This window comes from Paroedura picta, chromosome 1 (assembly GCF_049243985.1).
Source record: "Paroedura picta isolate Pp20150507F chromosome 1, Ppicta_v3.0, whole genome shotgun sequence".
Lineage (NCBI taxonomy): Eukaryota > Metazoa > Chordata > Lepidosauria > Squamata > Gekkonidae > Paroedura > Paroedura picta.
In genome coordinates this window covers 169979207-170003446 of record NC_135369.1, presented here as the reverse complement: position 1 = coordinate 170003446, position 24240 = coordinate 169979207, and the positions used below count along the sequence as shown (strand labels likewise).

General features: G+C 43.9%; 1 protein-coding gene across 1 annotated transcript in view; it reads left to right on the top strand.

Moving 5' to 3' along the window:
• Positions 1–24240, top strand: part of APOB (apolipoprotein B) — a 53799-nt gene that overhangs the window by 5289 nt on the left and 24270 nt on the right. Inside the window, exons 3-18 of the mRNA XM_077311671.1 lie at positions 2458–2573; positions 4810–4955; positions 7390–7543; positions 7723–7878; positions 10557–10681; positions 10800–10882; positions 12636–12858; positions 15036–15263; positions 16418–16535; positions 16625–16771; positions 18297–18508; positions 19216–19453; positions 20818–20994; positions 21462–21653; positions 22575–22742; positions 23627–23838. Coding sequence (XP_077167786.1) covers positions 2458–2573; positions 4810–4955; positions 7390–7543; positions 7723–7878; positions 10557–10681; positions 10800–10882; positions 12636–12858; positions 15036–15263; positions 16418–16535; positions 16625–16771; positions 18297–18508; positions 19216–19453; positions 20818–20994; positions 21462–21653; positions 22575–22742; positions 23627–23838 — 2695 coding nt within the window. The remainder of the gene's footprint in view (positions 1–2457; positions 2574–4809; positions 4956–7389; positions 7544–7722; positions 7879–10556; positions 10682–10799; positions 10883–12635; positions 12859–15035; positions 15264–16417; positions 16536–16624; positions 16772–18296; positions 18509–19215; positions 19454–20817; positions 20995–21461; positions 21654–22574; positions 22743–23626; positions 23839–24240) is intronic.

The window sequence follows — 24240 nt, the reverse complement described above, 5'->3', positions numbered from 1 at the left end:
ATTTTGGTTTAAACATAATTAAAGGCATTAATGTCCATTTGATTCAAGGTGCACTCAGTCAAATTCTTTTCTTACTCTCCTGACTAATAAGCGAGCTGCCTATCTCACAGTCTACATTGAGACGCTCCAGTAGACGTCCAAAATATGAGACTAACAATGACATGTGAATTCTAGTAACCCCAGTCAACTTTTTGAAAGTCTGAAAATTTGAGCCTCACTGAACGGTGTTACATGTTATAACTATTAGCATTCACATTTGGATGTCTCGTCTGCGGGCCAATGGAACAAATGAATCCGGAGTTGTTGCCTGATTTGAGACATATTTGCATATAATAAGTGTTTGAAAATAAATGGCTGACAGATTGAAATAGGAGCATGACCGAGGTCAAGAATCGGGAAATGTTGATGAATGACCTCTGTAAAGAAACATGTTTGTTCCTCACTGTTTGGCTTGATACATGGTGTTCATATCGAGGGTCAAAGTATATGATGAGCTGGTGGTTTGCTATCTGTCCCCCTGATAAGCATTGCTTTTCTGAGGATGGTGCTTTAGCACCATCTACAGACCATCATGACTCATTGGTCTTTTTCAACCCCGGCTCGGAAAAATGTTCTGCCAACCAGTTCAAAAAATCGGATCCAAGTCCAATAAATTAATTTCCCATCAACCATTTTGAACAATGCATCTAAGTCTATAAAATGGTCCATTAAATTCTTATCTAGAAAATAAGTATTAAGACAGTAGACGTCATTAGGGAAAAACATCACAGGAAAAAGATTGCGTGGCCCTGTAAGTATGGGAAACAAAGCTATCTTCTCATGGAAGCATGCGTAAGGCAAGCAATGAAGTGTCTTTGTGTCGGCCAATTTGTTCTATAGCAGTGGTTCTCAACCTTCCCAATGCCGCAACCCTTTAATACAGTTCCTCATGTTGTGGTGACCCCCAACCATAAAACTATGCAAGTGTTTTTTCATGGAAATTAAACCGAAACTGACCAACTGGTGTGAAGATCCATTGTTCATGACTGTATATAAATTGGTTATACGTTGTATATAAATTGGCGAGCGCCTTCAGGAGGAGTGGCAACAGTGGTGGCGCCCCCCCCCCTGGCCAAGCTGCTCACTCTGCGGCGACCCCCATGAAAGGGTTGTTCGACCCCGAAAAGGTTGAGAACCCTCAGGTTAAGAACCACTGTGCTATAGGATGCACAGGGCAATACAAAGAGGAGTTGTACCCTTCTAAATCCATTGATTTAAATGGATGTAGAAGTATATCATTCTTTTAAAGATTACACGTGAGGGACGGTGTCACTGTACAGCCCAATCTTGTCAGATTTTGAAAGCAGGGTCAGTTCTTGGATAGGAGACCACCGTGCTCTGTGCAGGCCTTGGGCCGCCACAGGACTCAAACTTCTTTTTGTGTGTCTGTTCATTAACCCTTGTATGAGCCTCTTGTGACGCAGAGTGGTAAGGCAGCCATCTGAAAGCTTTGCCCATGAGGCTGGGAGTTCAATCCCAGCAGCCGGCTCAAGGTCGACTCAGCCTTCCATCCTTCCGAGGTCGGTAAAATGAGTACCCAGCTTGCTGGGGGGTAAATGGTAATGACTGGGGAAGGCACTGGCAAAACACCCCATATTGAGTCTGCCATGAAAACGCTAGAGGGCGTCACCCCAAGGGTCAGACATGACTCGGTGCTTGCACAGGGGATACTTTTACCTTTTACCTCATTAACCCTTGTATTTGCATACCCATTCACAGCCATTTGCAGATCTCGATAACTGCCTTGATACAATCTCAGCTATTGTCACACACTCTCAAATGCAGGTTGACTCTAGCTAGCCCTTCCTGGCAATTAAACCCCCTACTCCCTCTCTACTTGTATATAATGGTTGAGGATATTCCGTTTCACTGTATCTGACAAAGTGTTCACGCATAAGAAAGCTCATACTTTCAATAAAACTTTGTTGGTCTTAAAAGCACCGCTGGACTCAGACTTTGTCCAGCACTTGTTGTGTATGTAAGACTGCACCTTTGACGCATTTAAATGCCCATTTGGCTGCTGCAGGGCACGCATACCGATAAACAGCTTGGTCTGAATCCAAAGGTTGTTTTCTAGTGACATAAGTCTCTCTGCTGCCAGTGGAAGAAGCAGGCAGTTCCTGCCGGTTCTCCTCTAGCTTGAGCTCTCTCTCTTTATATACAAAGTATCTTTTAACCAGCTGCCTATGGATCTTAAAGCCCTTGTTCACATTTCTGTACATAATCTACTGTATGAATCAGGATTCAATATGCAGAACACGTTCTCTCAAGAAAGAGAAATATCTAAACTGTATGCGGCATAAGAGCGCTAAAACCTGGTTTCTATTTTTTCATGTCAGTATTTTGCAGGGTTATAAATCCAAAAAAAAAAGTTTGTGTAAATGGACACATGCATGCTTTCTTGATTATACCTTGCAGAAGACACAACCAGATTTAAGCACTTACGAAACTATGCCTTCAGCTACGAAGCAGAAACAACAAGCGGAGTATCAGGAACAGCAGATTCACGGACTGGCTCCAAAATTAGCTGCAAGGTAACGAATGAGAAGGAGAAAGTCCACGTTGAGTGGAATATTTGATAAAGGCAATAGAATTGCTTTTGTTCCTTTGTGTTCACTCAAAACCATGTCCCAATTAAATTTGATTCCCCAAAGTCTGTTCACTGTATCGTCCCACAAAGCAATTGATAACTTTACACATAACCCGATACCCTGAACTGCAGTTAGGGAGCGGCAATAGTCTGACTATAACCATGGTTTTGATATGAAGTCAAGGACACATGCTGATATTGCAGTGGGGAAGTGAAAATGTATTGATGGAATAGTAAAAAGACCCTATATATTTTACCATATCTTTCCCAGTCTTCAAGCAAAGGTTGGATACACACTTTTCTTGGATGCTTTAGGATGCATTGGGTTGATCATACGTTGAGGAGGGGGTTGGACTAGATGGCCTGTATGGCCCCTTCCAACTCTATGATTCTGTGATTCTGTGAGGGGCTCCATCCATCCATCTATCCTTCTATCCATCCTTCTATCCATCTATTTTTCTATCCATTTATCCACCTTTCCAACTATCTATGTATCCATCCATCCATCTATTCATCCATTGTCTGTCTGGCTATCTATCTATAAAGTTTTAGATCCTCTGGCAAAGGTATGTATAAATACAAACTCATACAAAACAGATATTAAAAACACATTAGATATTAAAAACACATTAGAAGAAACCTGAATAAATGAGCCCAGCTGAGTGTTTTCCTATTACAGACATTTTTCTAATGTGCTTTTAATGACTTTAATGGACTTGGAAGGGTGTAACTCTGTTTAAGATGGCATTAATCATTGTTTAAGATGGCCCGTACCATCCTGCCACGGGGACAAAATGCATGAAAATTAAGAACCCTCGGAATTCCATGAATTAAAAGAACCTGAGATTTTTTATGACTGATCTCTGTCTGTCTGTCTGTCTGTCTGTCTGTCATTTATTATATTTATATGCTGCCCTCCCCGGAGGCTCTGATCTCATCTAGTAGATTCCCCTACATAACACTTAGTTGTGAGGAGTTTGTTTAAAGGGAACATCTTGCATCCATTAACTCCATCATGGATTGGTTCCCTAAATGTCACCATCAGGACTAGCACATAAGCCACTGTTTCAGCATGGGCTTCTTCTGACCTACAGCTTAACTGAGCACCCCTCCAGAAATATTTGAACCATTTCAGCTGTGCAAAAGACTCCAAGGGCGGCCCCTTGGAATCCCATGGCTTCTGAGAGAATTTGCCCATTTCCTTTCCTTTGGAAATTAACTAGGGTGCAAAGTTAATAACTACATCGTCATTAACACTAACCGCGGGTTTATGCCAAATCAGATTTAATAGATTGCAGCACTGATAAGAAATAAGAAATGGTTTGTGAACTTCCTAGAGGAAGTTGGTTGGCCACTGTGTGAACTGAATGCTGGACTCGATGGGTCTTTATGTCTGATCCAGTGTGGTTCTTCTTATGTTCTAAGCTATGACTTGAGTAAACCATAGTTGGCATGCTATTGGTGGAGGGACTGACATTCCACCATGACTAGCTTTGAGAAGAAAGACGTTCAAATTCACATGTAAGAGGAGAAAGGGGGGATGAGCATGTGAACTTTGCATGGTGGTCTCCATCTCCTACATACTACGTTCCCCTCACGGTCTTTGTCCAAGTGCAGCATGAGGCAATGCTGGATTATTTCTAGAACTTGGCAAACCCCCCCCCCCCTTACTGCAGAGCATTCACACTCACACGGTTCAATGCTTTTCCATCCAAAGTATTACAAGGGAGATTTGCTACGATTCCTTTCAAAAATAGATTACGTCCTTGGAAACTAAATGTTCCCGACAGTACCCAACATATTTTACTTGATTACCCTTTGTACGTAGTCCAGTGAAGGCATGCTGTACCCCTTATACCTAAATGGCGAACCCCTCAAAAAGCCCTGATCTGCCAATTTCTACCGAGCCATTGGGATGATAATGCCACGTTCATTATGGCTGATTTCTTGTCTACAGTTTTAAAATCTAAAATGACTGGTCCATTAGGATTATTCTATCTCAGTTTCCCTTGCTCCTAACTCGTTTCATGCCAAAATAAGTATGGTGTCGTGTGTGGTCATGAGACCAAGATATCTGCGCCTGCTGTTATGATTAAGTAGATTTCCACTCATGACACTGAAATGCAGACACTTCATTGCAACCAGTTTTAAAGTAGTGCTGTTAATCTTTCTTGTTCCAGGTCGAACTGGAGGTTCCACAACTGTGCAAATTTGTGTTGCGGACCAGCCAGTGCAGCCTCCGAGAAGTGTCTGGCGTTGACCATGAAGGAAAGGCTTTGTTGAAGAAGTCAAGGCACTCAGACGAGTTTGCCGCTGCTATGTCCCAGTAAGGAGAACTAACAAAATGCTCTTCTGTGAAAACGTTCCTCTTTTGTTGTATAGCCTTATGATTCTGCCGACCTCTGATGAAGATAAAGGGCAGTGGTGTTCACAAAACATGTCTAGGGTTGGAGCCTGCCTAAAATTTCCTCACATGCAAAGAGGGATTTTTGTCCTCACCTCCTTCTATGATACATTTCTGGCATGTACTATGCAATCAATGGACTGGAATGCACCACGGCTGCTCTCCTCAGCCTCCTGAACAAATCTGCTAGTAGGAACGTCATCCATTCGAAACCGATTGTAGCCCAAACCACCATACCCATAACTGTAAAGGCTGTAGCTTCCGTAAAAGGAATTTCCATATGTCCCATAGCCTCGAGAAAAAGAGCTGCTGTAAGCTGGTCTGAAAGTATTCAGGAAATTGTTTCCTGTCTGTTGAGATGGCCTTGGCAAAACAGGAGGGGGCACGCGTGTCAGGGTGGGCTGTCCAGGCCGAGTCAGTTGGCTGGTCATCACATCAGCAGATAGGAGCCTGTTCTCCCAAGGCTTAAGCGGTGGAGGTTGGTTAGCCACCATCATCACGCGACAACGGCTCCACTGAACTTTGCCTCCGCTTCCTCGGACGAGCGTCGACTTCGTTGGCCCTATGCTGCCGTCAGTCCCGGCCCTTCGATCGACTGCCTCTGTCTGCGGCTGATCGAGCCTGCATTTTCGCACGTATTACAGAGCCCTTCTATGATACATTTCTGGCTCCCTCCATGCTATTCCTTGGAGTTCCCTAGGAGCAGCATTTTTAGGTTATTTGGGCATGCAATGGGAGGACATAAGTATGGAAGCTATGCTTCTGTGCTCCAGAATCTTTCTGTCTGCAGAAATTTAGGCCAGATTCAAGCCCTAGAGAATAGACCAGACTTTCTCAACTTTTTTACTGCTGAAAAACCCCTGAAACATTCTTCAGGCTTCAAGAAACACCAGAAGTGGTGCAATCGTGCAGAATATAGTTGGGAAGCATAGCTGTGTACATGCCCACCCAGCGTCCCTCCCCTCCCCACCCCCTCTAGGCCCATCATTGGCTGTTTTGGGAGTGGGGAGGATCATATATGATCATATCACCTGATAAATGTTTAACCCATTTTTAAAATATGTATACAAAAATGAACTCCCACCCATTCAGGAAACCCTTCCAGAACCATCAAGAAATGCCAGGGTTTCACAAAACCCTGACTGAGAAAGCTTGAAATAGATTGTTATTTTTTTTAAAAAAATTCCAGAATAGATCTAAATGCTTATCTTGTTGAGAGGTTTTTGACTCAGCTTTTGGTCACTCAGTGACCTCTCATTGTTTGTTCCGGTTCCCTGTCAGAAATACAGAACAATCTGAGTCTGGTTGAGTAGCCAAATATTCTTGATAATGCAATACTCAGCCCTCTCTCAACAACTTACTTCTCTCTGTGTCTCTGTTCATTGAACATACTAATGTTCTTAGTGGCAGCACTTTTGTGCGAGAGCCAGTGTAGACTAGCGGTTAAGGATAGCGGCCTCTAATCTGGAGAGCCAGGTTTGACTCCCCACTCCTCCACATGAAGCCAACTGGGAAACCTGGGGCTAGTCACAGTTCTTTTACAGTTCTCTCAGTCCCACCTTCCTCACAGGAGGGGATCGCTGTTTTTGTGACGTAATACCTGAAAGTCCCACTGTTTTTTCACAGGTAGAAATGTGACTTTGGTGAAGAACAAAGGAAAACTATCAAAACTTATTTTTGTAAAGCCCAAATAAAACAATATGTTAGTGCTTTGTTAACACTGGCCACATCCACATTTTTTCGGTTGGCAGCATTGTTGGCAGCATTGCCTAGGGGCAGACTCCGGCCTAGTGGAACACTCTTCCAAGAAAGATCAGGCCCTGCGGGACCTAAAACAGTCCTGCAGGGCCTACAAGATGGAGTTGTTCCACCAGGCCTATGGTTGAGACCCAGAGACCAGCAACAACTGGCCTCCCTACCGATATATGCACATATGAATGCATACAAGTGGATATATTTACTAACATCAAGTTACCACAGAAATATTCTCTTTCAGCACTTCCACACACACGCACACCTTGAGGAAGGGTAGGATGCCCCTGTGCTGCTTTTAATTATTTTAAATCATTTCAATTATTTTAAACTTAATGGAACTGAAAGATTATGCTTGAGTCAATGCATTTGTACATGATGTAGACCACCATGAGTCCTTGGGAAGGGCAATATAGAAATTAAATAAAGAACTAAATAAGGAAAATGATAGGCGTCATCATTTCAGGAATTTGGAAAACAGTGTTCACTTACATTGTAGTGCACAGAGTTCCCTATCTCGTTTTTTGTTATATCAAGCAATCATCTTGACTGGTAAAGAAATCATTTTGTTCCCACAAATACCGTATTCATTTGTTTTGGGCAGGTATGAGCTGAAATTCACAGTTCAGGATGGGCAGAAGGTCCAGCTGTATCCTGAGGAAAATGAACCAGTACACATCCTTAACCTCAAGAGAGGCATTATCTCGGCTCTTATAGTGCCAATGGAGACAGAAGACAACGTCCGCACACTCTCTATGGTAAGTTATGTGGTTATCAGTCATCTTATTTATCTTGGAAATTTATTCCACAAAACCCATTTGTGAGGCCAAGATGAAATCCCTTCAGTCAACGAGGGAATCTCCTCAGGGGTCCTCCAGCTTGATTCCAACTGAATTTGAAGATACAAACAATGTTATTGATGTTTCTCTCATTCAAGGATACGATATATGGGCAGTGTGACAGCGACATGGAAGTAGAGGCCAGGAAAGGCAGCACAGCTGCAGAAATTACAATCAGAAGAAATCTGAGGTCCTGTGATAACTTCAACCCCATCAGAAGCTATGTCAGTCCTCTTGCCATCATTTATGGCTTGGTAAGCAGAGCATGGCTGTTTATGAACTTCACTGTATCATATATTACTGGTACCATAGACATTCAGATACCACCACCACAGGTACCCTAAAGCAGGGGTAGTCAACCTGCGGCCCTCCAGATGTTCATGGACTACAATTCCCAAGAGCCCCTGACAGCGTTTGCTGGCAGGGGCTCATGGGAATCGTAGTCCATGAACATCTGGAGAACCACAGGTTGACTACCCCCTAAAGCTAAACTCTGTTTGATACATTTTTACCTCAACCTCCCTTGAAGATGCTCCATGTGGTTTATGTGTTTTTTCCTTCCTGGTTTATCCTGGCAGCCCTGCCAAATAACTGTCCCAAATTCACCATTATGGTATAGTGGTTAGGAGTGCGGTGAGCTGGGTTTGATTCTGGACTCCCCCACATGCAGCCAGCTGGGTGACCTTGGGCTCCCCACAGCACTGATAAAGCTGTTCTGACCGAGCAGTGATATCAGGGCTCTCTCAGCCTCACCCACCTCACAGGGTGTCTGTTGTGGGGAGAGGAAAGAGAAGGCGACTGTAAGCCGCTTTGAGCCTCCTTCGGGTAGAGAAAAGTGGCATATAAAAACCAAATCTTCTTCTTCTTCAGTAATATCAGGGCTCTCTCAGCCTCACCCACCTCACAGGGTGTCTGTTGTGGGGAGAGGAAAGGGAAGGTGATTGTAAGCCTTTCTGAGACTCCTTCGGGTAGAGAAAAGCAGCATATAAGAACCAACTCTTCTTCTTCTTCTTCTACATTTCACACCTGAGTAGGGAACTGGACTTGTTCTACCACCTTGGTTAGAGACCAACACTCTCACCATGACTTCACTCTAGCATTGCTAGTTTGCTAATACTAATGACTCTTTCCGGAAAAAGTCATTAGGGCTGACCGAGATTGACAATGTGTAAAGTGAATTGTTTCATTGTGTGTAACGTTCTTCTACCAGATTAAATAAATACAGCAGGGAGAGAAAAGATGTTTTGGACATAGGCTTTATCTGTACTTCACTTGAGTCTTCAGATGATAATGGAAGAAAGCGGTTTGCTGATTAAATTAAGCCCTGTACAAAAATACCTCAGGTTCTCCTGAGGCATGTTTGTAAAGAGGCCTGCCTTTTGGAAATACAGAAACCAAAAGCGGCCTTACTTTGTCCAGGAATGAGATTCTGGAGATGTTAGTTTGATGACCACAAACCAGGGATCCAGTGTGATGCCATGATTAGACGTAAACACACTGGGCCAGTCAGCCTAATCAGGGTTGTTGTGAGGAGGAAATTGTGTCCCTCATCCATATATGCCATTGTGAGCTCCTTGGACAAAAGGACAGGTATAAGTAATGAATGAAACAATCACATGCCAAACTGGTAAGTTAACTATGGTCTGTATGCCAGTACCAGCTAAATCTATCACTTGTATTATTCTCACAAACAGAGAGTAGAGTTCAATACTTGGCGACCCATCTAGAGCAGGGGTAGTCAACCTGTGGTCCTCCAGATGTCCATGGACTACAATTCCCATGAGCCCCTGCCAGCAAATGCTGGCAGAGGCTCATAGGAATTGCAGTCCATGAACTTCTAGAGGACCACAGGTTGACTACCCCTGATCTAGAGAACCAGGAGAGTGGTAAAGGCCTTATCTGTTACCTGAATTGGGAGTGTCAGGAGACACATGCCAAGTTTAGGGAATGCCTTGCGAGAGGTCAGGCAGCTTTAAAAGATCAAAAAACCTTTGTACACCAGGTAATTGCACCCTAGGAACTCGAGGCAGACAACAGATATCTAAGGATAAAATAAGCCATCTTTATCTAATAGAAAATTGATGTAGATAAACATATAACAAGCACACAGTCTAGCAGATGGGGAAATAAAGGATTGAAAAGGAAAAGAGTCCGGGAAAGAGGGGCAATGGAAGGATAATTACCAGTTCCTGAAGAGACAAAGACATCCCTAGCTGGGATGGAGAGGGTCCCATATCGTCCAAGGACCCTCGGGTTGAGCAGCCGAACAGCTGAGGGGTCAGCCTAATTACTGTGCCAGGCCAACCCTGTGGTAGATGGCATAATAAAAAGACTGTGGCCATATTTACACCAAAAATCGAGTTGCGTCTTCCTTGGCAGAGATGCCACCCTGCTAATCAATGGCTCAGGAGATGGGTGCAGGTGGGGCTTGATGGCTCTGAAGAAAGGAAGCCATTGTAGTACAATGGGAAGTTTCCAGAGGTCTCAAGAGACTAGCTGACTGGGTGGAGGAAAGTTCCCTCTTGGCAGAGTGGCTTAGGTTGAGTCACAGGTGTGAAAAGGTTGGGCAAGAGCCCTCAGGTTCAACAGACTCTGCTGGCCACTGGATTAGCAATACAGTGGAGTGGGGGAGGAATGAACACAGAGCATGAGGGTTGCAGCTGTCAGGTCAGACCAGGGGCTTTGGCCATGTTGAAAATGAAGTCTGGCCAGGCCTGAGTCCTGGCTGACTAGAGAACCTTTGGCATAAGCCTAGACTGGCAGAGGGTGCCGTTAGGGAGTGTGTGCCAGTCCAGTGATGAGGGGTTCCATCATACATTTATTTTTTTTAATTTATGGGATTTATAACACATCCCTGGGGGGTCCAGATGGGCCAACTGGACAAACAGTTTCAGTCTCCTCATGCTAACTCAGCCACCACCTTTCCCCACAGAACGTGCCTCTATCCACTTTGATTAGCAGCAACCAGCACTGTAAGTACAGCATCGACACAAAGAAAAAGCACATCACGGAGGTTGTCTGCAATGAAAAACACCTGTTCCTGCCATCCTCCTACAAGTAGGTTGCCTGGCATTTTCCTCAAACATTTGCTACTAGACACTGCAGCCATGGTTGGAATTTACACCTTATGTCCAGACTAACCCCAAAATTGTATTTCTTTCCTGTTACTAACTAGAAATCAGTATGGCATGATGGCTCACGTTACACAAACTCTGAAACTTGAAGACACCCCCAAAATCAACCACAGAGACATGGATGGTAAGGCTTCGAGTCCATGATGTATATATGTTTATGGGTAATATTCATCTTGCCACAGAGACTATATACATGCCCCCTCCCAAGAACTGCTCATGCCGCTTTAATTGCCATTTCATGCACAGATTAAAAAGCAGTGGGTTTAGACTAACAAAATATGAGAGGTTCCTTACTAGGGAATGCTTGCTAATAGGAAAGCAAGTCAGCAACAGAGCAAGCTAACGAAGGAAGTGTGTTTGTGTGTGTTGTCTTGATTTTATCTAGTTTTATTCAAGGTATGGCTTTTGTGCATATGCACTCTTCACCAGAAAGCTTATACCTTGAATAAAAGTTGTCACTGGACTCAGACTTTGTTCTGCTTCTTCAGACCAACATGGCTACCCACTGGGAAGATAGGAATCATAAAAATTATTATTATTATTATTATTATTATTATTATTATTGTTATTGTTATTATTATTATATTTATTCCCCACCACTCCCTTGTGGCTCGTGGCCACAAGGGAGTGGCAGGGAATAAATCTAATAATAGAGAGAAGAGGTAATATAGAGAAGAGGTAATTTGGTTTGAGAAAAGGTCATTTTTTCGGGTCTTGATCTGGATGGCTCAGCCTAGCTCCATCTCATCAGCTCTTGAAAGCTAAGCAGAGCCAGCCTTGGTTAGGATTTGGATGGGAGTCAGCAATGAAGTCTAGTGTCACTAAGCAATGGTAGGCAATAGCAAGCCACCTCTGTTCGACTCTTGCCTTGAAAGCCCCATGGGGTGGCCATACATTGCCTGTGAGTTTGAAGGCCCTTTCCATCATCAGTCTCAACAGGGAAAGCTTTTTCTAGCTCATCATGATGGATTACAACTTCCCCAGCTATGAAGAAGAAAAAGAAGCAACAGAGTTGGTTTTCATACCCCGCTGTTCACTGCCCAGAGGAATCTCAAAGTGGTTTACGATTGTTTTTCCTTCCTCTCCCCACAACAGACACCCTATGAGGGAGGTGGGGCTGAGAGAGCTTCTGAGAGGGCTGCTTTGTGAAAACAGCAGTATCAGGGTTGTGACTGACCCAAGATCACCCAGCTGGCTGCATGTGGAGGAGCGGGGAATCAAACACGGCTCGCTAGATTAGATGCCACCGCTCTTAACCACTGTAGCCCTTGGGGAGAGACGGGCAATAAGTTTAAATATAAATAAAAATAAATAAAAGCCTAAACCCATTAAGCTTGTGCAAAAGATATCCACCCTGGTAATGTAAACAGTCTCACAAGTAGAAAGACTGCTAAAAGATAGGCTTACAAAACCTTTGTTAAAAAGAGTTTCCACTTCCTGTTCAAAGTTTTAGGCTTGGAATAGTAAATGAAAATGAGTAGAAGAGTGAAATGGTTATTCAAATTAGTACAGATAATAGAATTTGATACCCTCCCAATTGGCACTTAAACTGGGTAATTCTGGTAGAGGACATTCTCCAAAGAGTTGCTACACATTGAATTTCTCGCTTTGCTGGTTCCCAGAATGGAAAACTGAGCCCCTTTAAATTCAGAGCCCATTGAACTTTACTGAAATGGCGATTACATGGCCGAAAGGCTGCTGTGGCCCCGACAGTTGTAAAGGTGGGAGAGAAGGTGGCCAGAAGACAGATTATTTCACCTTTTAAGTATATCATTACCATTGTTACATTTTATCCAGTTATTTTTTGACATCCCAGAAATGTGAGTGTTCAGAGTCTCAGAAATGGTTCCTTCTGTAAAAGATCTGTTTCTTTACAGTTTCCAGCCTGGTAAAGAGAGGGTTATCTTTGGAGGTTACCGAGACCAAATCTCACAGGCATGGGGATGCTGTGTTGAAGGTCCTCCAGGAGCTGCAGAAAATTTCCGTCTTCAAGCAAAACTATAAGAGAGCCAACCTATTCTACAGATTTGTCAGTGGACTGAGGGGCTTGCACAACAGCACGCTGAGTGCTCTGGTGCCAAAGTTGGTGGAAACTTCCAGGTAACTTATCAGTAACGCTGAGTAAATATGGATGAATCTTCCTTGGGAGTAAGAGGATTGGACGTTGGACATTGAGCCATAAACTCTGCTTCACAGCTTTGGTGTTGCAATGGAAAGGTGTGCGTGGACAAAGATGTGCCAGAGTAAATAGATGCAAGCCATCCTGTCATTTGACTCTTTCAAAATGTTTCCCTTCCACCAGGAATGAAACATACACCCACAGCTCACCTCCCCAATGATATTATGCATTTTCCAGTTGCAAATTCAATAAAACCAGAGTGTATACCAGCTTTGAGGCAGATTTTTACAAATCATGCTGTAAACTTCTCAATACTTCTGAACCATTCTGGACCCTACAACTAAATAAGCTTCCGTGGATTCTGATGTCTTTGGGGAAACCCTTGGCTTGGATCCCATTTAGATAGGAAGTCAAACCTTTGAGGGCTTAGAGCAGGGGTAGTCAAACTGCGGCCCTCCAGATGTCCATGGACTACAATTCCCAGGAGCCCCTGCCAGCATTCGCTGTAGTCCATGGACAATCTGGAGGGCCGCAGTTTGACTACCCCTGGCTTAGAGAGTGGTACAGCCCAGTACGTTGGACACGGGCATAGAAGCCACAGATTTAAAGCTCTGTTGAGCCATGAGTATCGCTGAGAGATCTTGGGTTGCTCGACACTCCCCTCAGCCTAGTCCACTGTGCAGCCAGTGTTGTGAGGACAAAATGGGGAAATCCCATGTACATAGTCATGAGTTTTCTGGAGGATGAACAAGCAGCAGTGTCATTTGAACCACTTATTTCCTGTTAAGTCCGTGAAAGTCCATGGGCTTTATAGGGTATATCTCGGGATTAAGGTTATGGCTGGAATGCTGTCACAGAAGCTTTACTGTCTAATGCCCCCCCTTAAAATGAGAATTTTGAATTGTACTTTAGTCTATATATTTTGTTTCCTGCGTACTTATGGGAAGACTACAACATATTCCTTTTTCGGAACAATTCCGCTCTTGTGTTTTGAACATCCACAACACTATCCATCACAGAATTCTTGAGTGTGCTCTCCTTGACGATCTCCATTGTAAATTTCTTCTAGGACTTAAACAGGCCTTCTTCTAGGCCTTACACAGGCCTTACACAGGCCTTCTTCTAGGCCTTACTGAGGGACACTGGTCCTGAAACCACCTTTGTTGTCTCAAAATTCCCTGTAGACATTTGAAGATTAGGTCTAAAGTTACTTTAGCAGTGGAATAGGCTGCCTAAGGAGGTGGTGAGCTCCCCCTCACTGGCAGTCTTCAAACAAGGGTTGGATACACACTTTTCTTGGATGCTTTAGGATGCTTTGGGCTGATCCTGCGTTGAGCAGGGGGTTGGACTAGATGGCCTGTATGGCCCCTTCCAACTCTATGATTCAGTGATTCTAAATTGTAGTGTGTCTCCTCTTCCGTACATATTTGTATACATCTTATCCATTATAATTATTTTACTCCTCATCTTGCTAATTTATACCAAATGTGTGTATTGTATTTATTAATGGCCGCTGGCTGTAACCCTACTCAGTGTACCTTTCAGCTGACATGCCAGTAAAGGTTGGGTGGCTGGAAATAATTTGTTGTATGGTTTGATCTTAATTCGTTCTTAATTTACCAGGTGCATCTATACAGAAATGTGATGGATACATCTACTGGGCGCATCTGCATTTTAGATGGGAATGGAATACCTTCTATTTTAAAGGCTGCCATATAGAGGATGGAGCTCTTGTCCCAGAGGGACGGACCAGAACTAATGGGATGAAATTAATCCAAAGGAAATTCTGTCTAAACATCGGGAAGAAGTTCCTGACAGTTAGAGCGGTTTCTCAGTGGAACATGCCTGCTCGGGAGGTGGTGGGTTCTCCATCTTTGGAAATTTTTAAACAGAGGCTGGATAGCCATCTGATGGAGAGGCTGATTCTGTGAAGGCTCAAGGGGGTGGCAGGTTACAGTGGATGAGCGATAGGGTTGTGAGTGTCCTGCATAGTGCAGGGGGGTGGACTGGATGACTCAGGAGCTCCCTTCCAACTCTGTGATTCTATGAAATACCAACAGTGCCATCAGCACTCCTGCATACTATATAGAAGTATGGCTTTCTTGTGAACTAGAGTTTCATAACATCTTTTTCTTTTCTCTCCCCGTCCCCCTTTTAGTGAAGTCACAATTCAGGCTCTGACTCAGTGTGGTACCCCAGAGTGCTTTGGAGCTCTCCTTCAAATACTGAGAACTGGCGTTGTCGATCCTCTTGTGGCTGATGCTGTCACTTACACCCTGGGGCTGCTGCCTTCTCCGTGCCCTAAAAGGATACGAGAAATCCTCAACATGGCCCAGTATAACCCAAGCCGAGCATCCTTTTATGCCCTGAGCAATGCTGTCAACAGGTAGGCAACTGAGAACAAAACAAGTTTTATTTATTTATTTGTTTGTTTGTTTATTTGTTTGTTTGTTTGTTTATTTATTCTCAAGCTACAGATGCTGCATTTATGCAAATATATTTGGTAATTCAAAACCATAATCCAGATACCCATATATTCCATGGTCAGGGGAGACAAAATGCCCAATAGGTATAGAAAATGCGAGATAGTAGCTTAGATCTCACCTAAAAAATTCCATTGGGGAAGAGGCAAATTTCTTCTAGGCCAGACTGGCCAGGGATTCTGGGTTGTTTTCTTTTGGGTGGGGGAAACATCTAGGCATGGAACAGGGGTCACTGAGGGTGGCCAGGTAATTGTGAATTTTCTGCATTCTGTAAGGAGTTGGACTGAATGAACCTGGAGGTCCCTTCCAGCTCTATGATTCTATGATTTTCACCCATTTCTCCTCCCTCAAGCAGATTTCTAACTACCCCCCCCCCCCTCTCAGGCTGTTCCTGGAGTTCCCTCAAGCAGGGCATTTGCAGTGGGAAAGGAAAACAGGGAAGTCATGCTATGTAGACAGAAACCCTTTGATCAGCAGAAATTTTAGGTGTAGTCCAAGCCACAGGTAGTAGGAAGATGCTATAATTTATTTCTTCTTAGTGAGGATGGAGTCAGTTTTGTTAAGGATCTCAACAAACACTCTGGTTCAGGATTCGCCAACTTTATTCTCTAGCCATACCAATTCTCCCCCAAATTGGTTTGGGAGCCTGAAGTATGTTCCACCTCTCGGTTCAATCGTTTCCTCTACGGCCAGGCTTAACAATACGATCAGAACCAAATAGCTATGAAGGTGTCACAGCTTCTCATACGCTGGAATACAATCACATGTCACAAAACCCAAATGAGAGATATTGAGGTGGGTGTCTTCCACTGGAGTCTCTTGGCCTGTAATCTAGCTGTGCTACTGCTCCCCTCTGAAAGTATTGTTTGATCAAATACGGTTTCTGAAACCAGTTCCCCTAGGAGTGCCTCTCTGAGCAAGAGGTACCAAGAACTTGATGAACTTTTGAGGGGGTTTTCAGGAGCCGAATGAAATGGTTTTGCACCCACAGGATCGCCCTCCTACCTGCCAGTTGCCTCTTCTTTGCTCTGATGATCCGTCCTTTCCTGTCTTCCAGGTTCTACGACAAGAGCAGGGTTGTAACCGAGGAACTAAATGACGTGGCCAATTTCATGACATCGCTGATTGGCGACAAGTGCCACGGGGATGATGAACTCCTCTACCTGACTTTGAGGGTAATTTTTTAAAAATACTGGTATCATAGATTCTTAAAATTACATGACTGGCCCAAAGCAGGTTTTTAACTATCTTTTGTGATTCCCAGGCTATTGGCAACATGGGGCATATCATCAATACTGCCAATCCTGGTGTGAAGCTTTCTCTACGGTCGTGTATGACGAGCAACGATGCATCACCTGCGGTCCAGAAAGCAGCCATCCAGGCCCTGAGGAAAATGGCCCTTACTGATGAGGTAAACTGAATGCTCAGTGCCTTTTAGAGTGCTTTCTCCAGGGCACAGAGTTGTACAATAGTGGAGGGCAGTTTTAGAGAGTCACTGAATATCAATCACCTCTTCAGCCTGCTCCTGAGCCAACTTACTGCATACAAAAGAGGGCTGGCTGAATGGAATAATCCTGAGCCAGCCTGGTGTAGTGGTTAAGAGCCAGGTTTGATTCCCTGCTTCTCTACCTGCAGCCAGCTGGGTGGCCTTGGGTGAGTCACATTTCCTTTCAGAGCTCTCTCAGCCCCACCTACTTCAAAAGGGGCCTGTTGCGGGGAAAGGAAGGGACGGTGATTGTAAGCCACTTTAAGACTCCTTAAAGAAAAGATGGGTATAAAAACTTATCTTTTCCCAGTCTGAGCTGTGTGCCTGAAGCCTGCGGATCTGGGCCCATTCCGCACACATAGGATAATGCACTTTCAATGTGCTTTGGCAGCTGGATTTTCCTGTGCAGAACAGGAAAATCTACTTCTAAAGTGCATTGAAAGTGCATTATCCTATGTGTGTAGAAGAGGCCCTACTTGTCCCACCCATTCTGAAGACTGCTTGAGAGCTGACCGGCTGACAGCCAGTGCTGGGCCCAATTGCCCAAAGTCATCCTTGCTTCTTCCCCTCTCCTCCCCCCTCCCACTAACACACGCACCCAGGCCCCTCCTACCCATGGCCTGGCACCTGTTTTATAAGACGCACTGGATTGTAATCTATTCCACTTTACACTTATTGCATTATTTTCTACTTTTGTAATTTCTTTTTTTGGCATTGATCATGACATATCACAGCTGACACATACTTATACATATGCCTTACAGCAAATCAGACTCTTGGTCCATCAAAGTCAGTATTGTCTACTCCGATGGGTAGTGGCTCTCCAGGGCCGCAGGTAGAAGTCTTTCATATCCCCTATTACCTGGTCTTTTCAAGTGTAGGTGCTGGGGATTGAACCTGGAATCTTCTGCATGCAAAGCAGAAGCCATTCCACTGAACTTTCCCCCTTTCCCCCTGAAATTAGTGTGACAGTCATCTGACACCTACACATGAAACTGCTTTATACTGAATCAGACCCTTGGACAATCTACTCAGATTTCTGTTTATGTGAACGATTTCTAATTTTTGTAATCCTAGTCCTATTGCATTGTTTACTGAAAGTCCCGTGCTACTTGATAGCATTGTTTTGCAGTGCGTGATCCACTCTATGTTTAAATGAGGAAGGCAGGTTATAAATATAATAAATTCAAATAAATAAATAATTTTTCTTCAGTTGTTCTTCAGACTTTCCCCTTTTACCTGTATCAATAATTTTGCATTCCTCATTTAAACTAGCATCAATCGTCTCTAATTTTTACAGAAGTGCTCTTCCGGTATGTTAAAAAGTATAATTTGTTATGAAACTAACCATAAGACTGAAAAGCTGAACTGAAGATGTTCCATAACACAGTTAAGGAAGCTCCTAATATTTCTAATATCACCTAATTTCCCCATCTTCCTGCTATTATAGGATCAAGGGACACTTGTTGGAGTTTTCCAGGATACCTCCAATCCAGACGATAAACGTCTGGTGGCTTATCTCATGCTGATGAGGGACCCGTCCCAGTCGGACATTTCCAAGGTCATCAGAGCTCTCATGAAGGACAAGAGTGAGCAAGTAAAAAGCTTTGTAGCATCACACATCGCTAACATCTTGGATTCTGAGGAGCCTGACACTCAATCGTAAGTGAAAGCTCATTGGAATTTGTGCTGCAGAGACACTATAGTAGCTTCAGTTGAAACCTTGACCATTGAATCATGGACACCTGAACAATTCTTATTACAGCAAGAGTCCATTACATGGATCCATCTTGTCTTAACCAGCGTCTCAGTTTGAGGGCCAGACGATCTTTGATCGAGCTGTATGTGAGCAGGGGGTAATCCCCAACCACCCAAAACACACGCCACTCATGATATCAAGAGGTTAGGGGATGTCCATATTTGGAGTTGGCAGATAACCTTCTTTACACCAAATGCCATAGAGGCAGAGCTACGCAATATCTATGATAGTCAGGGTATCCTTGTATTTCATTCAGGGATACTAACTTAGATACTATGTTAGGGGGGGAAACACCGAATCAGGGTAGACTCTCTGTTCGGTCATTAGCCTAGATTAGGATTCCCCGGAATCTAATTATTGGAAAAGTGCATATGGTTTGAAAAGTGTTTCATAACATCATTATTTGGTGCAGTGTGAACTTAAGTCTCTAGCAGCAGGAACACAAAGGAAATTTTAATACATCTGTGTACTCCCCCAATAGTCACATTGGCTTTCAGCCAGTTATGCTTATGTACACGATGTTAAAGTATACCACAATTGAACTCTATCTAAATAATGCCCATGATTTCTCTTAATAACTGTGACTTATCTCCATTTTTTTCGTCATGAGGCTAAAAGAAAAAGTGCAGCACAGTCTTAAAGGAGCCCAGGTTCCAACAGCCAAGGACTTCCGAAAATTTTCACGAAATTACCGGGTTTCCAAGACACTTTCGATACCAGGGTTAGACGCACTTACAGCAAAAGTGGAAGGAAATCTGCTATTTGATTCAAGTAGCTACGTTCCCAAGGAATCGATGCTAAAAACCACCCTGAAATTGTATGGATTTAGTTCTTTGGATATTTTTGAGGTAACAACTTCCTGATCCTTGTGGTTGGTACTTTTTTTGGGGGGAGGGGGTTGTCTTTACTGCTCATCTTGTGTGCTTCTATTTGTGTTCACAGACATTATTTGGTTGTTTGCTTATTTCATACATGGTCCATTTTTTGTGCAGAGACTCAGGGCAATTAAACACCTATAATGCCTTTATTGGCATGCTAAAAATAAAACTGTATAGTAAATAATAAATACCAGTTATTGCCAAATAACATATATAAACAAGTATACAGAAAAAAGTCTTAAGAAATCCCTCAGAATAGTGATGTAAGTGTGATGGATAATCAACGTATCTGCATCTTTCTCCGATAAACTGCAGCTAAAATCTTTTCAACATGCTCTGCTAATAAATACAATGTCACATCTACAGTTATCCTTTTGAGATATCTGCCTGCCATCGTGGTGAATGAGAAACAATTACACGCAAACTATTAATGTACCCAGTATTCTTCAAACAGCAGGCACACCTATAATACAATACATATGCTAAAATGATATTAAAACTACAGCAATAAGCTACAGCAGTATTTCCTTGATAAAAAGGCCCTCCATAACAATGGTGTCCAGTACTTTCTATAGAGCAGTGTGGGGACCTTCCTGGTTTTATCAAGCAGACCGTTCTGCCAGGCTGGTGGCCAGCAGAAAACGCTCAAGTACAGGCAATTTTGAACTTATGTCAAGGGTATAGAATCATAGAGTTGGAAGGGACCTCCAGGGTCATCTAGTTCAATACCCTGCAGAATGCAGGAGACTTACAACTACCTGCCCACCACAGTGACCCCGATTCCATGCTCAAATGATGCCCCCCACCCCCCAAAAATAGAATCCCCGACCAGTTGGGCCTGGAGGAAATTGGCCCCCCGACCCCAAAGTGGCAATTGGCATTTCCCTGGGCATGCAAAAAAAGGCACAAGAACCCAGCACTGACACAATCCCTTCTGCCCAACCACTTCCATTCTGCCTAAATTCATAGAAAATTCATAGCTTCTGTGTCAAACAGGAAACTTTTTTTGTGAAGTGCATCCTAGAATGTAGGCAGTCATCTGGAGAACATCCTGCAGAAACCTGTCTCTTAGAAGATTCCTCTTTGTGAGAGGAGCTTTCCAGTAGTTCAGATGTCCTGAATTGTTTAAAATCCGTTTGTTTAAAGCAGTTCATAGAGACACTCGCAAACCTGCTATTCTGCCTGACTATGCTCGAACTGAGACCTGTCCCTCCCTCACTTCCTTCACCTTGCTTGGCTTCAGTCTCTGCATTTGGGGCCTGCGTAGATCATTGAACTGGGATTCCTGAGAAAGGTCCTGACTTGTGCATCTGTTTGTTTGTTCCACTCCTCAGATTGGCTTGGAGGGGAAAAGCTTTGAGCCGACGCTAGAAGCCATGTTTGGACCCAAAGGGTTCTTCCCGGATACTGTCAGCAAAGCTTTATACTGGGTCAACGGCAGGGTGCCAGACGGTGTTTCCAAAGCACTCTTTGAGTATTTTGAGTACTCCCAAGATGAAAACCAGGATGAGGTACCCTTTCAGCTTGGTTTCTTATGCGTACTAACACGTGCCCCCCAGGGGTTGATTCTGCCAAAGAGGTGTTGGCATGGAAGGTGTTGGCAGAATAGATCTTTTCCAAAACAGCCTGTTATTTGTCGCAGCATTCTTCTCGGGAGGTTGGGAGACCCTCATGAACAAAATGGATTGGGGGATTGAGAATCAGGTAATGCTTACAGCCATCCTCTGAAGTCCTTGTTCAGATTGCTCCTGCCTTCGAAGTTTAGGTACAAAGCAACCCAAAAAGAGCCTTCTCGGTTGTGGTACCAAATGTAACTCCAGTTATATTCAACCGTTCCTTTTTATCACCATCTTTTTCAATAGTGAGTAAAGATTTTTTTGAGTAAAGAGGAATAAAGATTTTTTTGTTGTTTTGTTTAGTGTTGTCCCAATGATCCATGATTTACTGTGTTTCTCCTTCATTTCTCCCACAACCGCAGAATGTCATGAAATCCATCATGCTGAATTTTGAGAAGCTGATCAAAGATATGTCTGTCAGAGAAGCACCTGAAGCTACTGCCTTCCTCAGAATCCTGAACGAAGAGGTTGGATACCTGAAATTCAGTGATTTTAAACTCTTGGGAAATCTGATCTTGAAAAGCTTTAAAACTTTGCTGAACATCCCAGAAAAGGTATGTGTATGAACCTCTTTTGTGCCATATTCCCCTCCCCCAAATCTTGATTGGATATAAGGATGCCAGGCTCCAAGTGGCATGGGTTGCCAGTTGTGGCCCCGATCAAGTTCAAGGTTTTGGTATTGACCTTTAAGGCCTTACGTGGTCTGGGACCCATGTATCTATGAGACCGCCTGTCGCCCTCTGCTCCATGCAGGGCCTTGTGCTCTGTGGGTTCCAACTTACTGGCCATCCCCGGCCCCAAGGAGGCTCTCCTGCCCTCGACCCGGGCCAGGGCCTTTTCTGTCCTGGCTCCTACCTGGTCGAATGAGCTCCCGGAGGAGCTGCAGGCACTGCGGGAGCTTCTGGCTTTTCATAGGGCCTGCAAAATAGAGCTCTTCCACAAAGTCTATGGTTGAGGCCAGGGCAAAGAGGAGATCTGTGGGCCCCCCCAAAGGAGGATTAAGGATGGGACTTACTCCACCATGTTCCATCTATGGTGGTCAGCGGTTCCCCTGGTCCCAGCAGGGTAGGTGGAGGGTTGGTTGCTGCTGTGCTTTTGGTTTTGGTCAGATTGTATTTTTAACTATTGAGTTTTAGGGGGATTTTTAAATGAGATTCTATTTATTGATTTTATCTTGTAACCCACCGAGAGTGGCAGGCAATACATTCAAATGATAATGATAATGATAATGATAAATAAATTTAAAAATTTGAGAAAGGCTGCCCCTAGTAGGAAAACTGGACTTTATAATTACATGAGAAATCTGAAAGTTTCTCTGATTCATTTCCATTTCTTTTTAATATTTCAGTCACTGCCACACTTGTGCAAATACTGCAGGTCTCAGAGAGGCTAAAAGCGTTGCTCCGAGTTGCTCGGAGATAATGTGGCATTCCAACATAACACCATTGTAATTCCCTATCTCCGTTTGCTCACAGCTTGCCCATGCCATCTCAAAGGGGACTGAGAAAGATTTAGTTGTTCACTACATGTTCATGGACAACGAATTTGAGCTGCCAACGGGCACAGGGTTACAACTGCATGTCGCTTTGTCTGGAGTAGCCACCCCAGGAACTAAAGTCGGAATGAAAATTTCTCAAAAGAATGTAAGTCTGAGCTGCCTTTCCATTGCTGAGTCAGTCCAAGGACGCAAAATGGGACGTTACAGTAGAATTTGCCATGGTGGTCCCAGCAGACACACCAGATTGGATATATGGGGGCTGAGCTGTTCTGCACTGCAGCCTCCAATTCTGGTCTGTATAATCACAGGTCAAACTGCTGCTCTTTTGGAAAATAAGACAAGGCCTTCTTTTTCTCGCATGCATGTACCTGTTGCTATGAGGGGAGGGGGTGTCTGTTGCACACATATTTTGCTCCCTCTAGTGGTGAGTTCAAAATCACATTGGTATATCTCCGACATAAAGACTTGCAGATTAAATCTTATGGTTTTATGCTGGATTTAAAGTGATGTAATATCAAATTGAGAGCCTCTTGTGGCGCAGAGTGGTAAGGCAGCCGTCTGAAAGCTTTGCCCATAAGGCTGGGAGTTCAATCCCAGCAGCCGGCTCAAGGTTGACTCAGCCTTCCATCCTTCCGAGGTCGGTAAAATGAGTACCCAGCTTGCTGGGGGGTAAACGGTCATGACTGGGGAAGGCACTGGCAAACCACCCCGTATTGAGTCTGCCATGAAAACGCTAGAGGGCGTCACCCCAAGGGTCAGACATGACTCGGTGCTTGCACAGGGGATACCTTTACCTTTACCTTTAATATCAAATTGACCACTAGAGGGAAGAAAACACATGTGATGTAGGAGGAGGGGGAAGCTGGATTTGGTACTGCGTGAGACAGGACACTCACTGGTCTGCTCCAGGAGAGCTCTTCTTGCTTTCTTAATTTGGAAAATGAATGGTCTATGTATCTCCAAGGAATGGAAGGGAACTCTTCTATTACTGAGGATAACTAAATGTGAGATTTGTGTCTTATTCTGCAGATGCAAGCAGAAATGTTTGCCCAACCATCGATGGGCATCGAGTTTATAACTCACATAGGCATCAACATGCCTGAGTTTGCCAGAAATGGCGTGCAAATGAACACCAACATATACCACGAGTCTGGCATGGAACTCACAATTTCAGTGAGAGCTGGGCAGCTGAAGCTAAGCATTCCTCCTCTATTGACTCCCTCAAGGCTGTTCAGCATCAGGTAACATTTGGGCATATGTTTGGGCATATGGCTCCTCCTTTTATATTTCTAAATTGTTTGTAAAAGTTGCTTTTCAAAGGTACAGCCCTTCAGTATATAGGCAAGCATGGTACATTGTCATCCATTCAGACGACCCCTGCTTGTATGCAGAAATAGAAATCCCAGGACTGGAGACATCTGGGATCAAATCCCCATTGAACCATGAAGTTCTTTGAGTGTCCTTGGGCTTCTCTCTCTTGGTCTCTCATCTTAACTTCTCTCATGAGGTTTTTATGAATCTAATATGCAAGAGGGGACAACCACATACACCAGTGTTCCTTGGAGGAACAACAACCCAAATCCTTGGAGGTCTCCCACCCAAATAATAGCCAGGGTCGGCCCTGCTTAGCTTCTGAGACCTGA